Source organism: Cetorhinus maximus, chromosome 11 (genome assembly GCF_964194155.1).
Source record: "Cetorhinus maximus chromosome 11, sCetMax3.hap1.1, whole genome shotgun sequence".
NCBI classification, from domain to species: Eukaryota; Metazoa; Chordata; class Chondrichthyes; order Lamniformes; family Cetorhinidae; genus Cetorhinus; species Cetorhinus maximus.
The window spans coordinates 65,896,124-65,912,593 of NC_135889.1; the positions used below are offsets into that span (position 1 = coordinate 65,896,124).

The window sequence follows — 16,470 nt, forward strand, 5'->3', positions numbered from 1 at the left end:
ATGGCAGCTAGTGCTGTAAAATTGAGTGTGGATTGCTTCTCCCAATGCTCCAGTACTACTAAGGAAGGACTCCCAAGCAGGTACACTCCACATTTCTCAGGATGCCCAGTTCGGAAGCCCGGGTGAGAAATGTGGAGTTCCAGTGCAAGGTAAGTAAATAGGAGAGGAGAGGCAATCCGATGGTGATTGCCATTCCTTGAAAGATTCGGCCCATTATTTTGTTGCTATTTGTTCTAGAGGTTTGTCATCGCTGTTTACATCCAACTTATAGCATTACAAACACGAAGAGTACAAAGGACTGGCTGGTTTGGCATCAATACATTTATAAAGTAACATAACTCTTTCTCTATTCTACCCCATAGCCTTATCCCAACTCAACAGTAAGAGTGGTGTTATGATGAACAATGGGGAAAAAATGAGCTGAGTAAAACTGGAATGGCATGTTTTGAAGCTCAATAGAGACTGGAAATTTAGACCACGTGCCATATCACCAATATAATAATAGCCTTGCCAAGCATGTGGTTTTCCTGGAACAGATCAAGCTAAGTTTAATAGTATGCACAATGCTTAAAGTACATATTTTCTTAGACAAAGCAACCTAAATGAAATAGAATTTTGAATGTTTATTACTGGTTTTGGCTACACTCTCTACAGCAGCACCTTTTTTATTGACAGTTAACATTTTATTTACAGTGAAAACAAAGTAGCTTTCAACAACAGGAACACAGGCAACAGCTTAATTATACAACATTAACAAAGCCTAGATGAACCAATTTTGTTTTGCTTCAGAGTGTACTAATTACATACAGGTATTCTATTGTATGGATGTTAAAACAAGCAGTAAACTGTACTAAACAGCAAGATTTTGTATTACTGAAAATGGTTGTAATTTGTACAGCACAAGGCAATTGTTCAGAATTTAATGTTTTACATCATATATACCTACACAGAGAAGAAACCAATAATCCTGAAAACATGTGATCTCATTTGCATTTCCATTTTTCCTTCCAAAATAGTTGAATCCCATTCAAAATTATTTTGTCAAACAGGTCAAGGCTTATCAATAAAATGACCTATCCCTCAAAACTACAAAACTTGCTTAAGATGGTCTTATTTAATGCAAAATTAAGCCTTTACATACCTCAGCTGTGTGGATAAGGCCATGTTATAACAAAAACACCAATGCAACCTAGCAGCATTGCCTAAAGGCAAAAGCTCCGTTATTGGAATTAGAGATCCCATTAAGAAAACTAAACAAACAAAGCCAGATTTTTATACAGCCTGTACAGAATCAAACTGCTGTAACTTAAGAACAAGGTAAGTAAAATGAAATCATTTACAACAATATAAAACAATGCTATCTTACTATTATCCTGCACAGTACATTCTACAGTTTGACCTATAAATACACCAGCTGTTCATAGCTTCAATATGCAAATGTTTTTGTGCATTTTCAGGTTTTACAAGAGCTACTTCAATCTCTCTTCACATAATTTTATTTCGGTGGGCTGTTGTATTTTCTTTGTGCTAAAATCATTTGTTCTGGCCTTATTTTAAACAAAATCAGCATTAAGTATTAAAAAATAGTCCCAAAGTGACTCATTAGGCTACTATATACAGTGTTCCCAAAAAAGCAGGAGAGGCTGAACGGTTTTCAGCTTCTGAACACAAAGGCTGCCTAATGGGAGTACCGAGTTTTACGGTGTACAGTAATTTGTAGCAAGTGCAGCTCATTGTTGTCCATGGTTCAAACTCTATTTGAAATAAATCAAAAGATTCAAAAATTGGTACATTTCAATCATTTCACTGCCTCTCTCGTCTTGCCCGGCCTCCCACAAGTTATGTCGTCCAGCTGCAAGTTAACCTTGAAAGAAGTTCTACAGGAATTGTCAATCTGACTAAAATAAATCTTAATAAGAAACTATGCTTGACATGGACGAAATAGGAATTGTGGCTGGCCCAGGCATATGTAGATTTCCTGAAGAATTTGACCGCCGCATATGAGGGAGAAGATAGGCATCATTAGCCAGCAGATGCACATCAAAGCGGTCTTCTTTGCGGTAAGCTAGACAACGCCTAATGAAAGCCTGGAACACAGAAGTATTAGATTTTATACAAAGTGAACACCAGCAATTAGTTGAAATAATCAGAAAAAAAATCACCCATTACCTATTAATAAGGTTACATAAGTACACTGGGAACAACTACCTTTGCTTCATTGCTAACAACTGGTTTAACAGGAAATTGGACTTCAGTAGCTTTTAATATTGTGTTCTCCTGCAAGATGTCTTGCTGTGACTGATTGTGGCCAAATGGCTGAAAAGCAGAAGACTTTAAATTAGATCCATTTTTCTGAAAAGACAGAAACAAACACACCTGTTTGTTTATAAAACCAACTAAATGAAATTCTCACCTTACGACCATAGAGACACTGGAAGAAGATAACTCCTACAGACCAGACATCCACTTTGTTTGAAATTTTGGGTGGCTCTTTTCCTACAACAAAACACTCAGGAGGCAAATACCTGTCAAAGTTAAAATATTGCTACCATCAGTACACAGTTTGTGCTGATATAAATTAGACTTTTTTTAACAAGAGAAACTTAAACCAAGTCATGGTTTAATGAATTGTGTATCTTCATGTACACATATGTAATTGCCCTGCGCGGCACAGCTAATTAAACAAATTGAGGTGGAGTTTACACTTTGGGCACAATTGGGCAATTTGGCACAAATTGTGGCGGTTAGGTTACAATTCCATTTCTGGTAAAATGCATTCATATAATCACAAATATAAAATTTTAAATGAACCAGTGCAACAGGTCAGCATATAAGAAAGTAACTGCTTACTTTGTTTTCTCTGCATTAATAATATTCATTGATGTACTTAAGAGTTGTGCAGGTTTATTAATACAACTGATAATTGCTTTATCTAAAAAAAACCCTAACATTTTACAAGTGTCTAGTCTTACACCTGTGGGTAACCAGATTTTAAATCATTGAAGCTGATTTTAAAATATCTATACTGAACCATTTACAAGTCACATTAGTGTACATTAGTCAGTTTCTCAGAAAATTAAACATCTTTCAAAACTTTTAAAACATGCCTACTAGTGCCTTTGCCTGCACAAAAATGAGCTCACACTAAACACTATCATCAAAATTCTGCAGTGAAAAGTTGCCACTTGTTAATTTGATTTGGGACTGTGGCCAGTTTTGTGGATGAGGCTGGCTTTAGGTACATTTATTTTTAAACTAGCATTAAAAATTTACGCTTAAGTTTCAGCAATCTTTTACGTTGGTTCAACTGGATTGCACCAACACTAATTCTGCCTCATTGTACTTGGGTTTGATCAGCCAGATTTACAGTCTCAAGTTTCCCATCATATCTGGTTGTAAAATTCCTAAATCAACATAATTTGGGATAGTCTCCAATTCATTTTCTAATAATGTAATAAACAGACAGCTTCATTCAGAGACAAATGTGAAAAATTAAATGCTCCACTGGGAAAACAAAGGGTGGTGAAAATGATGTCAATGCACATTATTTAGGCAGGGCTGATTCAACTTTGCTTTGAAATTGGTCCATGTTACACCTTACCTCAGGACAAACATTCACCTATGAAACACACAAGGTTTCAAAAGTCATCTTAAGCCACATAAATTTTGATTTTTCAGCTTCTATAACCTAAACACATGCAGCCAGAATTGGGTGAAATGGTTGAATTTTGTTGCGACTCATCTGGCAAGTAAAAGTTTCCTCCCTTTGCTTTAGCACTTGTCGCCAGTCTGACTTTGGCCACAAAATGCATAGCATCAATTCAGTGTGATCTTCAAGGATTTAAAAATGTCCCTGTTGATGTCATTATGTCAGCCACAGAAGAATTCTGGGTGTAGACGTGCAATGGGAAATTTGACATGGCTGTCGTGTGTGCATAAAGTATTTAAAACACACTGTTGCTGGTTCAGAGGGAGAATGATGCTTGAGCTTCAGTGTACATTCCAGAGAGCAGCTCTCTGAGGCTGCTCTCCCAAGATGTGGGATGGGTGTACAAGTGTCTTTTAGAACAGACATATTTGGAGAAAAAAAAGAATGAACTTGCATCTATATAATATATATAACATCCCAAAATTCTTCACAACCAACTAATTCTGAAGTGCGGTTACGATGATTGTGTTGGTAAATGTAGCTGCCAATTTGTACAAACAAAAAAGAGATAAATGACCAGTTAATTTCTATTTTGGTGATGTGGGGTGAGAGAAGATTGTTGGCTAGGACAACAGGTAAAACTCAACTGCTTCCTCAGAAAAATTGGAAATCTTTTATGTTCACTTGAGAAAGTAGATGGTTCAAGTTTCTTCTAAAAGATGTCATCTCCAATCATGCAGCACATCTTCAGTACTGTAAGGTGCTGCCAGCCACAAATGCTTATATTTAAGCAAGGTTGCAATCAATGTACAACACATTCTTCTTTCGTCATTCTGCACAAATATTCCAAAGTGAAGGTATCTTAATTGCACATTAAAAATATTGTGCGCACTTGAAACAGAATAATAGAAATTTACAGAACAGGAGGGCACCAACTGGCCGATTGTGTCTTTGCTGGCCCAAAAATCCAGCCTAATCTCACTTTTCAGCTCTTGGTCCATAGTCTTGTAGATTAGGACACCTCAAGCGCATATCGAAGTACTTTTTAAATATATGAAGTTATCTGTCTCTACCACTCTTTCAGGTAGTGAGTTCCAGATCCCCACCATCCTCAGGATGAAAACAATACTCCTCAATTCCCTAATCCTTCCACCAATTACTTTAAATCAATGTCACCCTCCTCATTGTCTCCTCAAAAGAATTTGATCAAGTTAGATAGACATAACCTTCCCATAACAAATCGAAGATGACTGTGTGGGATTATCCTAACAAAATATCCTACCAAAATCAGAGAGTAAATGTACTGATGATACATTCTGTGCTAAATACACCAAATTGTCTGACATTATCACTTGTGACTGTATCAACTGAATGTGTAAGAATATTTTACCTAGCCCACCTTGTAAATACTAATGATTGCTATCCACTTATGTTACACACACTTGGTATAGATTTTTAAGTATTCCCCACTGTGTAATCCTCTGTATTAGTTTGATATTGCTTTGTTTAAAGTTATAAATAACTTTGCAATCTGTTTTTAAAAGTAAAATAGCCAGTCTAAACACAACAGCCACAGTAAAACATATCACCCAGCAGGGGGCCTCCAAAAAGCAGGCAGTCATTTAAAAGCTAATCAATAACACACACAGACACAGTAAGAGAAGTGTCTGATTTAATTAGGAATTCACACTAAATAAGTAAAATCGAGACAATGAACTAATCATGTTTCCTATCCTGGAAGAATGGACATCAGGAGGTGACCATGCACTGTACATGCTGCACCTAGTAAAATCAGAATCTAATCATGCACTGCCTGGACTGATGAGAGTTCAGGGACACCATTGGTCAGGCTGTGGTTGTGATTTGGAAAGGGTTAATAAGGCCTGTTTCAGTGGTACAGTGTGCAGAAAGCAGAAAGAAGACAGAAGAAGAATTTCGGAAGAGACAACACACCACCCAAACAAGAACCGGTATTCCACAGTGAATTGGTTGAGTCCAATGCCTTGTTAAGTGTCACTAATGTTGTACTTGTTTTGATAACTTAATAAATTTGTAAACTTTGTCTAAACACATTTGTACCCGGAGTGGTTTCATTTTAGGTCAGACCCTGAGTCTTACAATGTTAAATTGATTTCAGAATCCTATACTGGGGTCACGGGTTCCACCATGGAAGCTGGTGGGATATAAAATCAATTAATTAATAAATCCTAGTTGCAGTAATGGTGACCATGAAACTATCGCCAGTTGTCATTAAAAACCCATTTAGTTCGCTAATGTCCTTTAGATAAGGAAATCTGTCATTCTGACCTAGTCTGGCCTAGATGTGACTCCAGACCCAGAGCAATGTGGATGACTTTTAACTGCCCCCTGAAACGTACCTTAATTGCACCAGAAAACTCTATGGACTACCCAAAATTGATCTGGGCACCGGAAACGACAACGGCACACCCCGTTCTGTCGACCCCACAAAGTCCTCCTTGTTAACATTTGGGGGCTTGTGCCAAAATTGGGAGAGCTATCTTACATACTAGTCATGCAACAGCCTGATACAGTCACACTCACACAATCATACCTTAGAGACAATGTCCCTCATACTCACCGAATCATACTTTACAGAAAATGTCCCAGACACCACCATCACCATCCCTGGTTATGTCCTGTTCCACCAGCAGGACAGACCCATCAGAGGTGATGGCACAGTGGCTTACAGTCGGGAGGGAGTTGCCCTGCAAGTGAGAATCCTCAACATTTAGTCCGGACCCGATGAGGTCTCATGGCAACAAGTCAAACATGAGAAAGGAAACCTGTTTTCAGATTACCATCAACTACCTCATCTCAACTGATGAATTTGAACTCCTCCATGTTGAACACCAAATGGAAGAAGCACAAAGGATGGCAAGGGCACAGATGTACTCTGGGTGGGGCACTTTAATGTCCATCAACAAGAGTGGCTTCGTAGTACCACCACTGACCTAGCTGGCTGAATCCTGAAGGACACAGTTGCAATATTGGGCCTGTGGCAGATGGTGAGGGAAGCAACAAGAGGGAAAAACCTACTTGACCTCATCCATCTACCTATCGCAGATGCATCTGTCCATGACAGTATTGGTAGGAGTGACCGCCGCAAAGCCCTTGTGGAGACAAAGCCCCATCTTCACACTGATACTCTCCATTGTGTTGTGTGGCACTATCACGTGCTAAATGGGTTAGATTTAGAACAGATATAACTCAAAACTGGGCATCCATGAGGCGCCAGCATCAGCAGCAATAGAATTATATTCAATCACAATCTGTAAAATAATGTCAGACATATCCCTCACTCTACCATTACCACCAAGCCAGAGATCAACCCTGTTTAAATGAAGAGTGCAGGAGAAAATGCCAGGAGTAGCACCAGGCCTACCCAAAAATGAGGTGTCAACCTGGTGAAGCTACCACACAGGACTACTTGCAAGCCAAACAGCAGAAGCAATATGCAATAGACAGAGCTAAGTGATCCCACAATCAACAGTAAACAATGAAATGCCTGCACTTCCTTCCCTAAACTGATCTGGAAATTAGCCATTTTATTTAATGCCCCACTGGAGTTCAGAAGGTTTGTGCAACAAAAAATTAATAATTTCTAGCCTAGAGAGCTTACAAGCTAAAAAATTTAAGAGGTACCTTGGATGGTGAGCAGCTACTTATCTCCACTAACTGGGCAATATTGAATGGCAAGTATAACAGATGCCTAAACTAGGCGTGTAGCATCTAACATCATTGGTCCAACTATGCCCAAAATCCGTATCAATTTGATCAAATCTTTTCTGGAGTTCAGAAGGTTTGTGCAACAAAAAATTAATAATTTCTAGCCTAGAAATTTGATAAAACAAAAAAAGCTCTACTCAAGATGCATATATTTCTGCCATCTGCAGGTCCGACACCTTGACAGGAACTTGCATGAATATAGCACCTTTCATAACTGTCGGGTGAATCAAAGTTTTTCCACATTCAGTGAAGTACCTTTGAAGTGTCGTCACTTTAGTAAAAAGGGAAATGTACCAACCAATTTATATACAGCAAGGTCCCATGAAGAGAAATAAGATAAATAATGAAAGAGCATTATTTTTATTTTCAGTGATGTTTGGTCATGGATAAATATTGGTCAGGGAATTTTGGGAACTCTACTGCCTTTAGTTAATTAACGCCATAGGATCTTACATTCACCTGAGGTAATAGATGGGATCTTGGCTTAATGTATCATTGGAAAGACTACCTCAGACAATATCAATCTGGAATGTGTGCTCAAAGTCTCTGTAGTAGGATTATATTAAAATGTGCTATATAAAAGTTATTAAGTTATTATATTAATGCTATCTCCACAAAACACCGTTATTTTAAAAGAATCTATATAGACAATACTTCTATAATGAAAAGAAAATCTCCTTCAATGAAAAATAAATCTTCCAGCAAAATAAGTTTAGATGTAATTCAGGTTCAGGGTGGTAGATCTATCTTAACATCTCATCAGCTCAGATGCAATGTTTATGCAACCATCTTGTAAACCACAGCATGATATAATTATTATAATATAACGAAAGAAAATATTGCTATACTTATTTAAAGTATTTTAAAAACTCCATTTTTTAATGCAACTTTTGACAGATTACAATAAATGTTACGAAAACAAAAACTTCCAAATTCTCTCAGAAGTTAACAACTTCAATTTTATCAACCTGGGTTACTTGCTTGCAGCATATTTTAAAGATCATTTTATCATCAGGAGCCATATCCAAATAGAAACCCCAAGCTGTGAATGCAACGACATTTCACGAACACTCAGCTGAAATAATTTGTAGGGTTTACCAGTATGTTCCAGCTCCTTGTGATGTCAGATCCATTCCATCTACAGGATTATAATTATCATCATCCATTATTTTTGATAAGCCAAAATCAGTTATTTTTATTTCTCCACATGCAGTTCCATCAACCAAGAGGATATTACCTAAATGCAAAATAAAATACCCATGTTACCTGCATTTTATTGGATTTTTAAAACTGCTTTTAAAAGTATAACTGCTTTCATACTTGCCTGTGTTCAAATTCCACATAGCCACATCAAAATAAATTGTTATTTTCTTAATATTTACAACCAAAAATATCAGTTTTTAAAATTTCCCTAATTATCACCAATCTTGAGGTCAGTTAAATGTGCTGTTCCAACATCAACAGTGTAATTTGGTGGTGACATCAAAACTCAATTACATCGCAAGCATGTATTATTCTTTTCTAGTGTTATCAGGATGTCTATTCCAGCAGTCCAATAATCCATGCCAACACATTGGCCACAGAACTTTATAACAAGCCTATGGTTTGCTCAGAATGCTATACTACAACAATGTAGCTAGTTATCTGCAACAAAAGGAAACGAGCAGCACAGGCACCTCACTTGCCCAGTACCTTTGCTGCAGTGCTAAAGCAGTTAAAGTCATTGCTAGCTTCCCCTGATCATTTATAGGCAAAGATGGACTTGGTACCGAGTCAGCCTATGAAGGTCCAAGGCTTAATTCCAGGTGTGTGCAGAGTTGACCGATATCAGCAGGGACAAGAGAGGCTGAAGACAAAAAAAAGGTCTGAAAATTAGAGGCTGATGACAAGAAGATTTGAATTTTTTTCTGTGACAAGGAATCATGTACACACTATTGTGCAAAGCAGCAAGTCACTGCAGCTCAAGGTACTGGGAAATTATAGCACTTTATGTCATTGTGGCAAAATGCAAATGCTTCCAGTGCTTCTAGGCCACTTCAGAATGGTGGAATTGTAAAAGTAGCGTGAGATGAATGCAGTTGGGTTCATTTCTGGACCCTAAATCTAAGTCACCTGATATGGGCTGGATGCTGTTTTCCGGTTACTTCATTGTAAAAGGAATAGAACATGTACCCTAATGAAGTATCAGTGATACTCGAAAGAGAGCAAGATAATGTGAATGAGGCGGGGTGGGTGCAGATGGGGTGGCAAGCGGCGCAGTGAGAGGGAGTCTCCTGTAGTCGTTGTGCATTAACCAGTGTGAGTACTGCAGCAATTATCCAGGTGTGTGCCATATCCAATCCAACATGGGCAGACAGCCAGGTTTAGGATTTTGGGAGTAGGTTGGGAGCAGAGTTGGGAACAAACACCTCCCACTCCCTCCCTCGCTCATCAATTGTACGCCCCTGCAAAGTCTGTATAGATGTGCCTGTAACTGAAGTATGATCACCCCACATACCGTCATAACCCAAGTCGCTCAACAACCCCACACTTGGTTAACAGATAACTCACTGGTGGCTTAACACAGTAACACTAGAAAAGGGGTCCAAATTGATGCCCTCTAGGTCCCTTGGAGTGTCTTGGGCTGCAAACGTGTATGGCAGTCGGGTCCGGCCTGGCGCGAGGCTGAGTAATGGCTCCCCTTAGCCTGCTCCTGGCTCGTTACTAGCAGAGACTCAATCCTCTTTGTTCATTTCCTGATTCTTTGCCTCTGTCTCTCAGAGATGCTGAGTGATTGGTTACAGTGTGACTGTAAGCCTTCTGCTTGACGGCCTTGGGACTGGCCAGAATAACTGCTCCAGCGCCTCCAACCACAGGTTCCGTCCCTCGCTGCTCCTCCTAACATAGATTCTGTGCCTCGAGGAGCAGTAAGAGCGGGAGGGAGGGAGCCTTTGATTGGATGAGCTGGAGCAGCAAGCCTGGGAGAGATAGAATCTGAGATTGCCAGTGCAGCTCTGTCTTTCACAGCCAGTGCTCCTCCAAATCAACTCTGCAGTCAGTTCCTGCTCACACCGACAATCAGAGTTGCAATTTCCAAGACTCCAATGTCCAAAATCCACCAAATGGCAGAAATTTCTCATCCCTGTATCAGGTAAAACAGCATCAAGGGATTTACACATAGATAAAAACAAAAAACTACTGCGGATGCTGGAAATCCAAAACAAAAACAGAATTACCTGGAAAAACTCAGCAGGTCTGGCAGCATCGGTGGAGAAGAAAAGAGTCGACGTTTCGAGTCCAAATGACCCTTCAACATTCCCCAAAAAGACTTTCTGTGGAAAGTAACCGCTTTCTAGGCAACACTCCCTCATAAATGTTTAAATATGAAATCCAGTAATATTACTTAATACAAACTGCTGTAGCTTCAATAAAGGTGTACCACATGACCTTTACCCTCTTCCACTCTGCAGTGGAATCTACTTCAGAATAAAACTGCTTGCTGCAGCCCAAGACTTTTCTGGCTTGACTGGATGGGTGATTCAAGCTGCATCCTATCCTAGCCCAACACTCCAGCTATCTCAACAGCTCAAACAGCTCCAGCCATCTCTAGCTTAACAGCCATCTCTAACTCAACAGCTATCCACAGTAACTCTAATATACCTTTTTTCCCATTCATCTCATTTTCATTGTTCCCACACCCCTTTGAAACTCAAACCTTCCCAAATATAAGATCTTTCATGTTTCCATCTTGTCTTTGCTTTTAGGTCAATAAAATATCATATCCCCACTACTTGTTTACCTATGAACTCCTGCACGATGCAAACATTTATTTGCCACCTCTGACTCCCCTTTGATATTCAAACAACCTCTCAACTTATCTAGAAATGCAAATGTTAGATCTAACCTATTTACTTGTACCTTAAACTTAACATCCCTATCCTTTTAATGTTGCCAAACCCTCAAACAACCTGACTCCTACCAAACTCTTACCTAGCCAAATTAAATCACACACACACATACAGACACCCAGCCTTCTTTCCAGAATAGCACAACATTCCCCCAAAATATTTTTAAAAATCCAATCTCACAACATCTGGAGTAGTGTGTACAGTTTTGGTCTCTTTGCTTAAGGAGGAATATATATGCATTGGAAGCAGATCCGAGCAAGTTCACTAGGTTGATTCCTGGGATGAAGGAGTTGTCTTACAAGGAAAGGTTGAGCAGGCTGGGCCTATACCATTGGATTTCAGAAGAATGAGAGATGATCTTATTGAAACATATAAGATTTGGAGGGGGCTGCACAGGGTAGATGCAGAAAGGATGTTCTCCCTCATGAGGGAACTTAAAAAAATCATTCATGGGATGTGGGCATCGCTGGCTGGCCCAGCATTTATTGCCCATCCCTAATTGCCCTTGAGAAGGTGCTGGTGAGCTGCCTTCTTGAACTGTGCAGTCTATGTGGTGTAGGTACACTCACAGTGCTGTTAGGGAGAGTGTTTCAGGATTTTGACCCAGTGACAGTGAAGGAACGGTGATATATTTCTAAGTCAGGATGCTGTGTGGCTTGGAGGGGAACTTCCAGGTGGTGGTGGTGCTCCCATATGTCTGTTGCTCTTGTCCTTCTGGATGGTCGCAGTTGTGGTTTCGAAGATGCTGTCTAAGGAGCCTTGGTTGCTGCATTGCATCTTGTAGATGGTACACACTGCTGCCACTGTGCGTCGGTGGCGGAGGGAATGAATATTTGTGAATGGAGTACCAATGAAGTGAGCTGCTTTGTCCTGGATAGTGTCGAGCTTCTTGAGTGCTGTTGAAGCTGCACTCATCCAGGCAAGTGGAGAGTATCTCATCACACTCATGACTTGTAGATGGTGGACAGGCTTTGGGGAGTCAGGTGAGTTACTCGTTGCAGGATTCCTAGCCTCTGACCTGCTCTTGTAGCCACAGTATTTATGTGGCTAGTCCAGTTCAGTTCCTGGTCAATGGTAACCCCCAGGATGTTGATAGTGGGAGATTCAGTGGTGGTAATGCCATTGAATGTCAAGGAATGATGGTTAGATTCTCTCTTGTTGGAGATGATCATTGCCTGGCACTAGTGTAGTGTCAATGTTAATTGCCACTTTTCAGCCAAAGCCTGGATATTGTCCAAGTCTTGTTGCATTTGGACATGGGCTGCTTCAGTATCTGAGGAGTTGCTAATGGTGCTGAACATTGTGCAATCATCAGCGAACATCCCCACTTCTGACCTTATGATGGAAGGAAGGTCATTGAAGAAGCAGCTGAAGATGGTTGGGCCAACGACACTGAAGGAACTCCTTCAGTGATGTCCTGGAACTGAGATGATTGACCTCCAGCAACAAAAACCATTTTCCTTTGTGTTAGGTATGACTCCAACCAGCGGAGAGTTTTTCCCCCGACTCCCATTGACTCCAGTTTTGCTAGGGCTCCTTGATGCCCTACTCGGTCAAGTGCTGCCTTGATGTCAAGGGCAGTCACTCTCATCTCACCTCTGGAGTTCAGCTCTTTTGTCCATGTTTGAACCCAGGCTACAATGAGGTCAGGAGCTGAGTGATCCTGGTGGAACCCAAACCGAGCAGATTATTTCTGTGCCGCTTGAGAGCAGTTTTGAAGATCCCTTCCATCACTTTACTGATGACCATAAGTAGACTGATGGGGCAGTAATTGGCCAGGTTGCATTTTTCCTGTTTTTTGTGGACGGGACATAGCTGGGCAATTTTCCAGATTGCCGGGTAGATGCCAGTGTTGTAGCTGTAGTGGAACAGCTTGGCTAGGGGAATGGCAGGTTCTGGAGCACAAGTCTTCAGGGCTATTGTTGGGATATCGTCAGGGCCCATAGCCTTTGCAGTGTCCAGTGTCTTCTGCCATTTCTTGATATCATGTGGAGTGAATCAAATTGACTGAAGGCTGGCACCTGTAATGCTGGGGATCTCCAGAGGGGGCAGCGATGGGATCATCCACGTGGCACCTCTGGCTGAAGATTGTTGCGAATGCTTCAGCCTCATCTTTGCACTGATGTGCTGAGCTTTCCCATCATTGAAGATGGGGATGTTTGTGGAGTATCCTCCTCCAGTAAGTTGTTTAAATTGTCCACCACCATTAATGACTGGATGGGGCAGGACTGGAGAGCTTGGATCTGATCCTTTGGTTGTGGAATCACTTAGCTCTGTCTATTGCATGCTGCTTACGCTGTTTGACAGGCAAGTAGTCCTGTGTTGTAGCTTCACCAGGTTGATACCTCATTTTTAGGCATGCCTAGCACTGCTCCTAGCATGACCTCCTACACTCTTCATTGAACCAGGGTTGATCCCCTTGCTTGGTGGTAATGATAGAGTGGGGGATATGGCGGGCAATGAGGTCACAGATTGTGGTTTAGTACAATTCTGCTGCTGATGGCCCACAGTGTCTCATGGATGCCCAGTCTTGAGTTGCTGGATCTGTTCAAAAATTACCCAATTTAGCACGGTGGCAGTGCCACACAACACGGTGAAGGGTATCCTCAACGTGAAGTCGGGACTTGGTCTCCACAAGGACTGTGCGGTGATTACTCCTACCGATGTTGTCACGGACAGGTGCATCTGCAGTAGACAGATTAGTGAGGATGAGGTCAAGTATGCTATTCCCTCTTGTTGGTTCCCTCACCACCTGCCGCAGACCCAGTCTACCCGCTATGCCCTAAACCTAAAACCGGGAAAGGAGGGCAATTAAAAATAAGGAGTCTCCCATTTAAGATGAAATTTCTTCACTCAGAGGGCCGTCAAATCTTTGGAATGCTCTTCTACAGAGAGCTGTGGAAGCTGGAATATATTCAAGGTTGTGATAAGACAGATTTTTGATCTATAATGGAATTAGGAGTTATGGGGGGCGCAGGCAAGAAAGTCGCGTTAAGGCCACAATCAGTCTAGCCAAGGTCTTATTGAATGGCAGAGCAGACTTGATGGTCAAATGGACTACTCCTGCTCCTATTTCTTATATCTTAAGATCTATGCGCTGCTAAATGCTGAAATATACAGCAATGTTGTCCCAGATGGTCAAATGGGACCATTTCACACTGTCTAGATTTGCATATTAAGAATGGCCAGCCACACATGCATTATAGTGGAGGGCTATCAGCATAAGCTGTTACATTCAGGGGAGAAAGGGCAAGAAAGATTATAACATTAGCAAAATTAACATTATAAGGATGCTGTAAAGCATCAAAATGAAGTCCCCAATACATCTTAGTATTCCTATTCTTTTACTTTTTGTATGGAATGTAGCTTTACACATTTTTGCAATTTATAAGACAACAATTACCACCACAAACTGCATTTATTCTACTTTATTTAATTGAAAACTCATTCCAAAACCACAAATAGCAATAATAACGTTTAATTACACATCAAAAGGCCTCTGACATCTGAATGTGAATTGGCAAGTTAAGAGACTGACAGACTGTAATGAAACTTACCAGGCTTTAGATCGTAGTGTATAATGGGAGGCTTGATCTCATTTAGATACCGCAATGCATTTGCTATCTGCATTACAATGGATCTTGCTTCCTTCTCAGACATCAGTTTGTGCTGCTTCAGATAGAAGTCTAAATCATTTCCTTCACAGTATTCTAACACTGTACAAAATCTAAGGAAAGACAATTTACATTTTATTACACAACTCCTTCACCAGCATGTTTTGCAGATTCACTGCTTGAGACTGTGCAATTTGCTTGGTCCATTTTAACTATACCACTTTTGAACTCTACTTTGGCAGTTTTCCCCTGTAGTGCAATTTTATTACAGCTGGCAGCAACATCACCATAAACCTACCATGTTTTTAGACAGATGAAGACGACCCACTTTACAAGTAAGTCTTCTCAGATGTTACCAATTTTCCTGGGGCTCATGGCAACACCAAGAATTCACCATGTACAAATTATTCCCATTATCTTGCAGTGACATCATGACACAGTATCTTGATATCACTACTCTATGCATCTGTACTGCTCAGAATGTCAAACCAACCTGCACAAAATGCAAGAGACATTGGGCCTCCACAATGCAGTTAGTTTGTAGACAGACTGCCACATTTTACAAAACAGAATACATGCAAAGAAGCTGTTCAGTTAACACACTCCTGAGACTCTTGAAATATAAAAGTACTTCATTATTAGTTCTGTTGAAATCTGTGGCAAAACTGCAAGTATTATTTTTAAGAGACAGTTTATTGATTGTGAAAGGAAGGAAACCAAACTGCTAATCTGATGTAATCTTATTGCCCTTTTGAAGATGGTGAACTTCCAAGTTGCCACATACTGCTTTCAGTTTTGACAGTCCATCTCTATGCTGAATAGCAGAACAGGAGGACGGTTAAATATTGAAGGTTCAGATGAGATTCTCAAAACTCCAAAAACTTCAGCACATTGTGTATAAAAACTAGACACACTTTTACACTACTTCTGTATTTCGGGTTAAGAAAAAGCAATATCTGTGCAGTATCTTACTTATATTTTATTTGTTAAATGACAGAACTTTTGTATTTCATACTTCTAGATTTAGACAAAACAGAATTTGTTTGCCTTTACGTGGCCTTACGTACTTGTGCTGCTGCCACCTTTAATAACCTGTTTAGCTGTACATCAAGACACTCTGCTCTTAAAATATGATCATTCAAGGCATCTGCCCATCCTATGTCCTGCTGCAGTACTTCACAAACATCAGAAACGGCTCTTAAATTGGTGTCATTGGCAAATTCCAACATTGCTCCCATAATTTCCACAATCCATACATAATAAAAGCAATGGGCCGTAACTTCCAACTACCATCGGAAACAGATGGCATGCAGGAATTACAGGAAATAAACACATACTTACCTGCCCTTAAAAATTACACTGACTCTTCTGTTCACCGGAGCTGCTCAGGGCCTGCTTCGAAAGACTCCTCGCAGGCCCCAGTGAAGTGCAGCTCTGGCGGATTCAAGGAGGCCACGCCTCCTTTTTTACAGCACTAGCTGCTGTAAAGCAGGTAAGTTTAAAGGGCCAGTGAAACTGACAGGCCAGGGAGAAGGTAAGTGTCTATGGTAAGTGGATAGGATTTGGGGGGGTG

General features: G+C 40.4%; 1 protein-coding gene across 9 annotated transcripts in view; it reads right to left on the reverse strand.

Moving 5' to 3' along the window:
* Positions 1-608: 608 nt before the first annotated feature.
* The window catches only part of LOC144686660 (serine/threonine-protein kinase tousled-like 1), a 184,622-nt gene continuing 168,760 nt past the window's right edge, over positions 609-16,470 (reverse strand). For 7 of the 9 annotated variants that reach the window (XM_078552153.1, XM_078552154.1, XM_078552152.1 and 4 more), the window contains 5 exons: positions 14,841-15,010; positions 8,495-8,633; positions 2,414-2,525; positions 2,209-2,316; positions 609-2,087 (listed from right to left, as the gene is read on the reverse strand). In XM_078552153.1, the coding sequence (XP_078408279.1) occupies positions 1,911-2,087; positions 2,209-2,316; positions 2,414-2,525; positions 8,495-8,633; positions 14,841-15,010 (706 nt within the window). In that variant the 3' untranslated portion in view covers positions 609-1,910. Of the gene's footprint in view, positions 2,088-2,169; positions 2,317-2,413; positions 2,526-4,348; positions 4,483-8,494; positions 8,634-14,840; positions 15,011-16,470 lie in introns of those variants that run through there. The other 2 variants (XM_078552159.1, XM_078552160.1) reach the window with 2 other exon arrangements.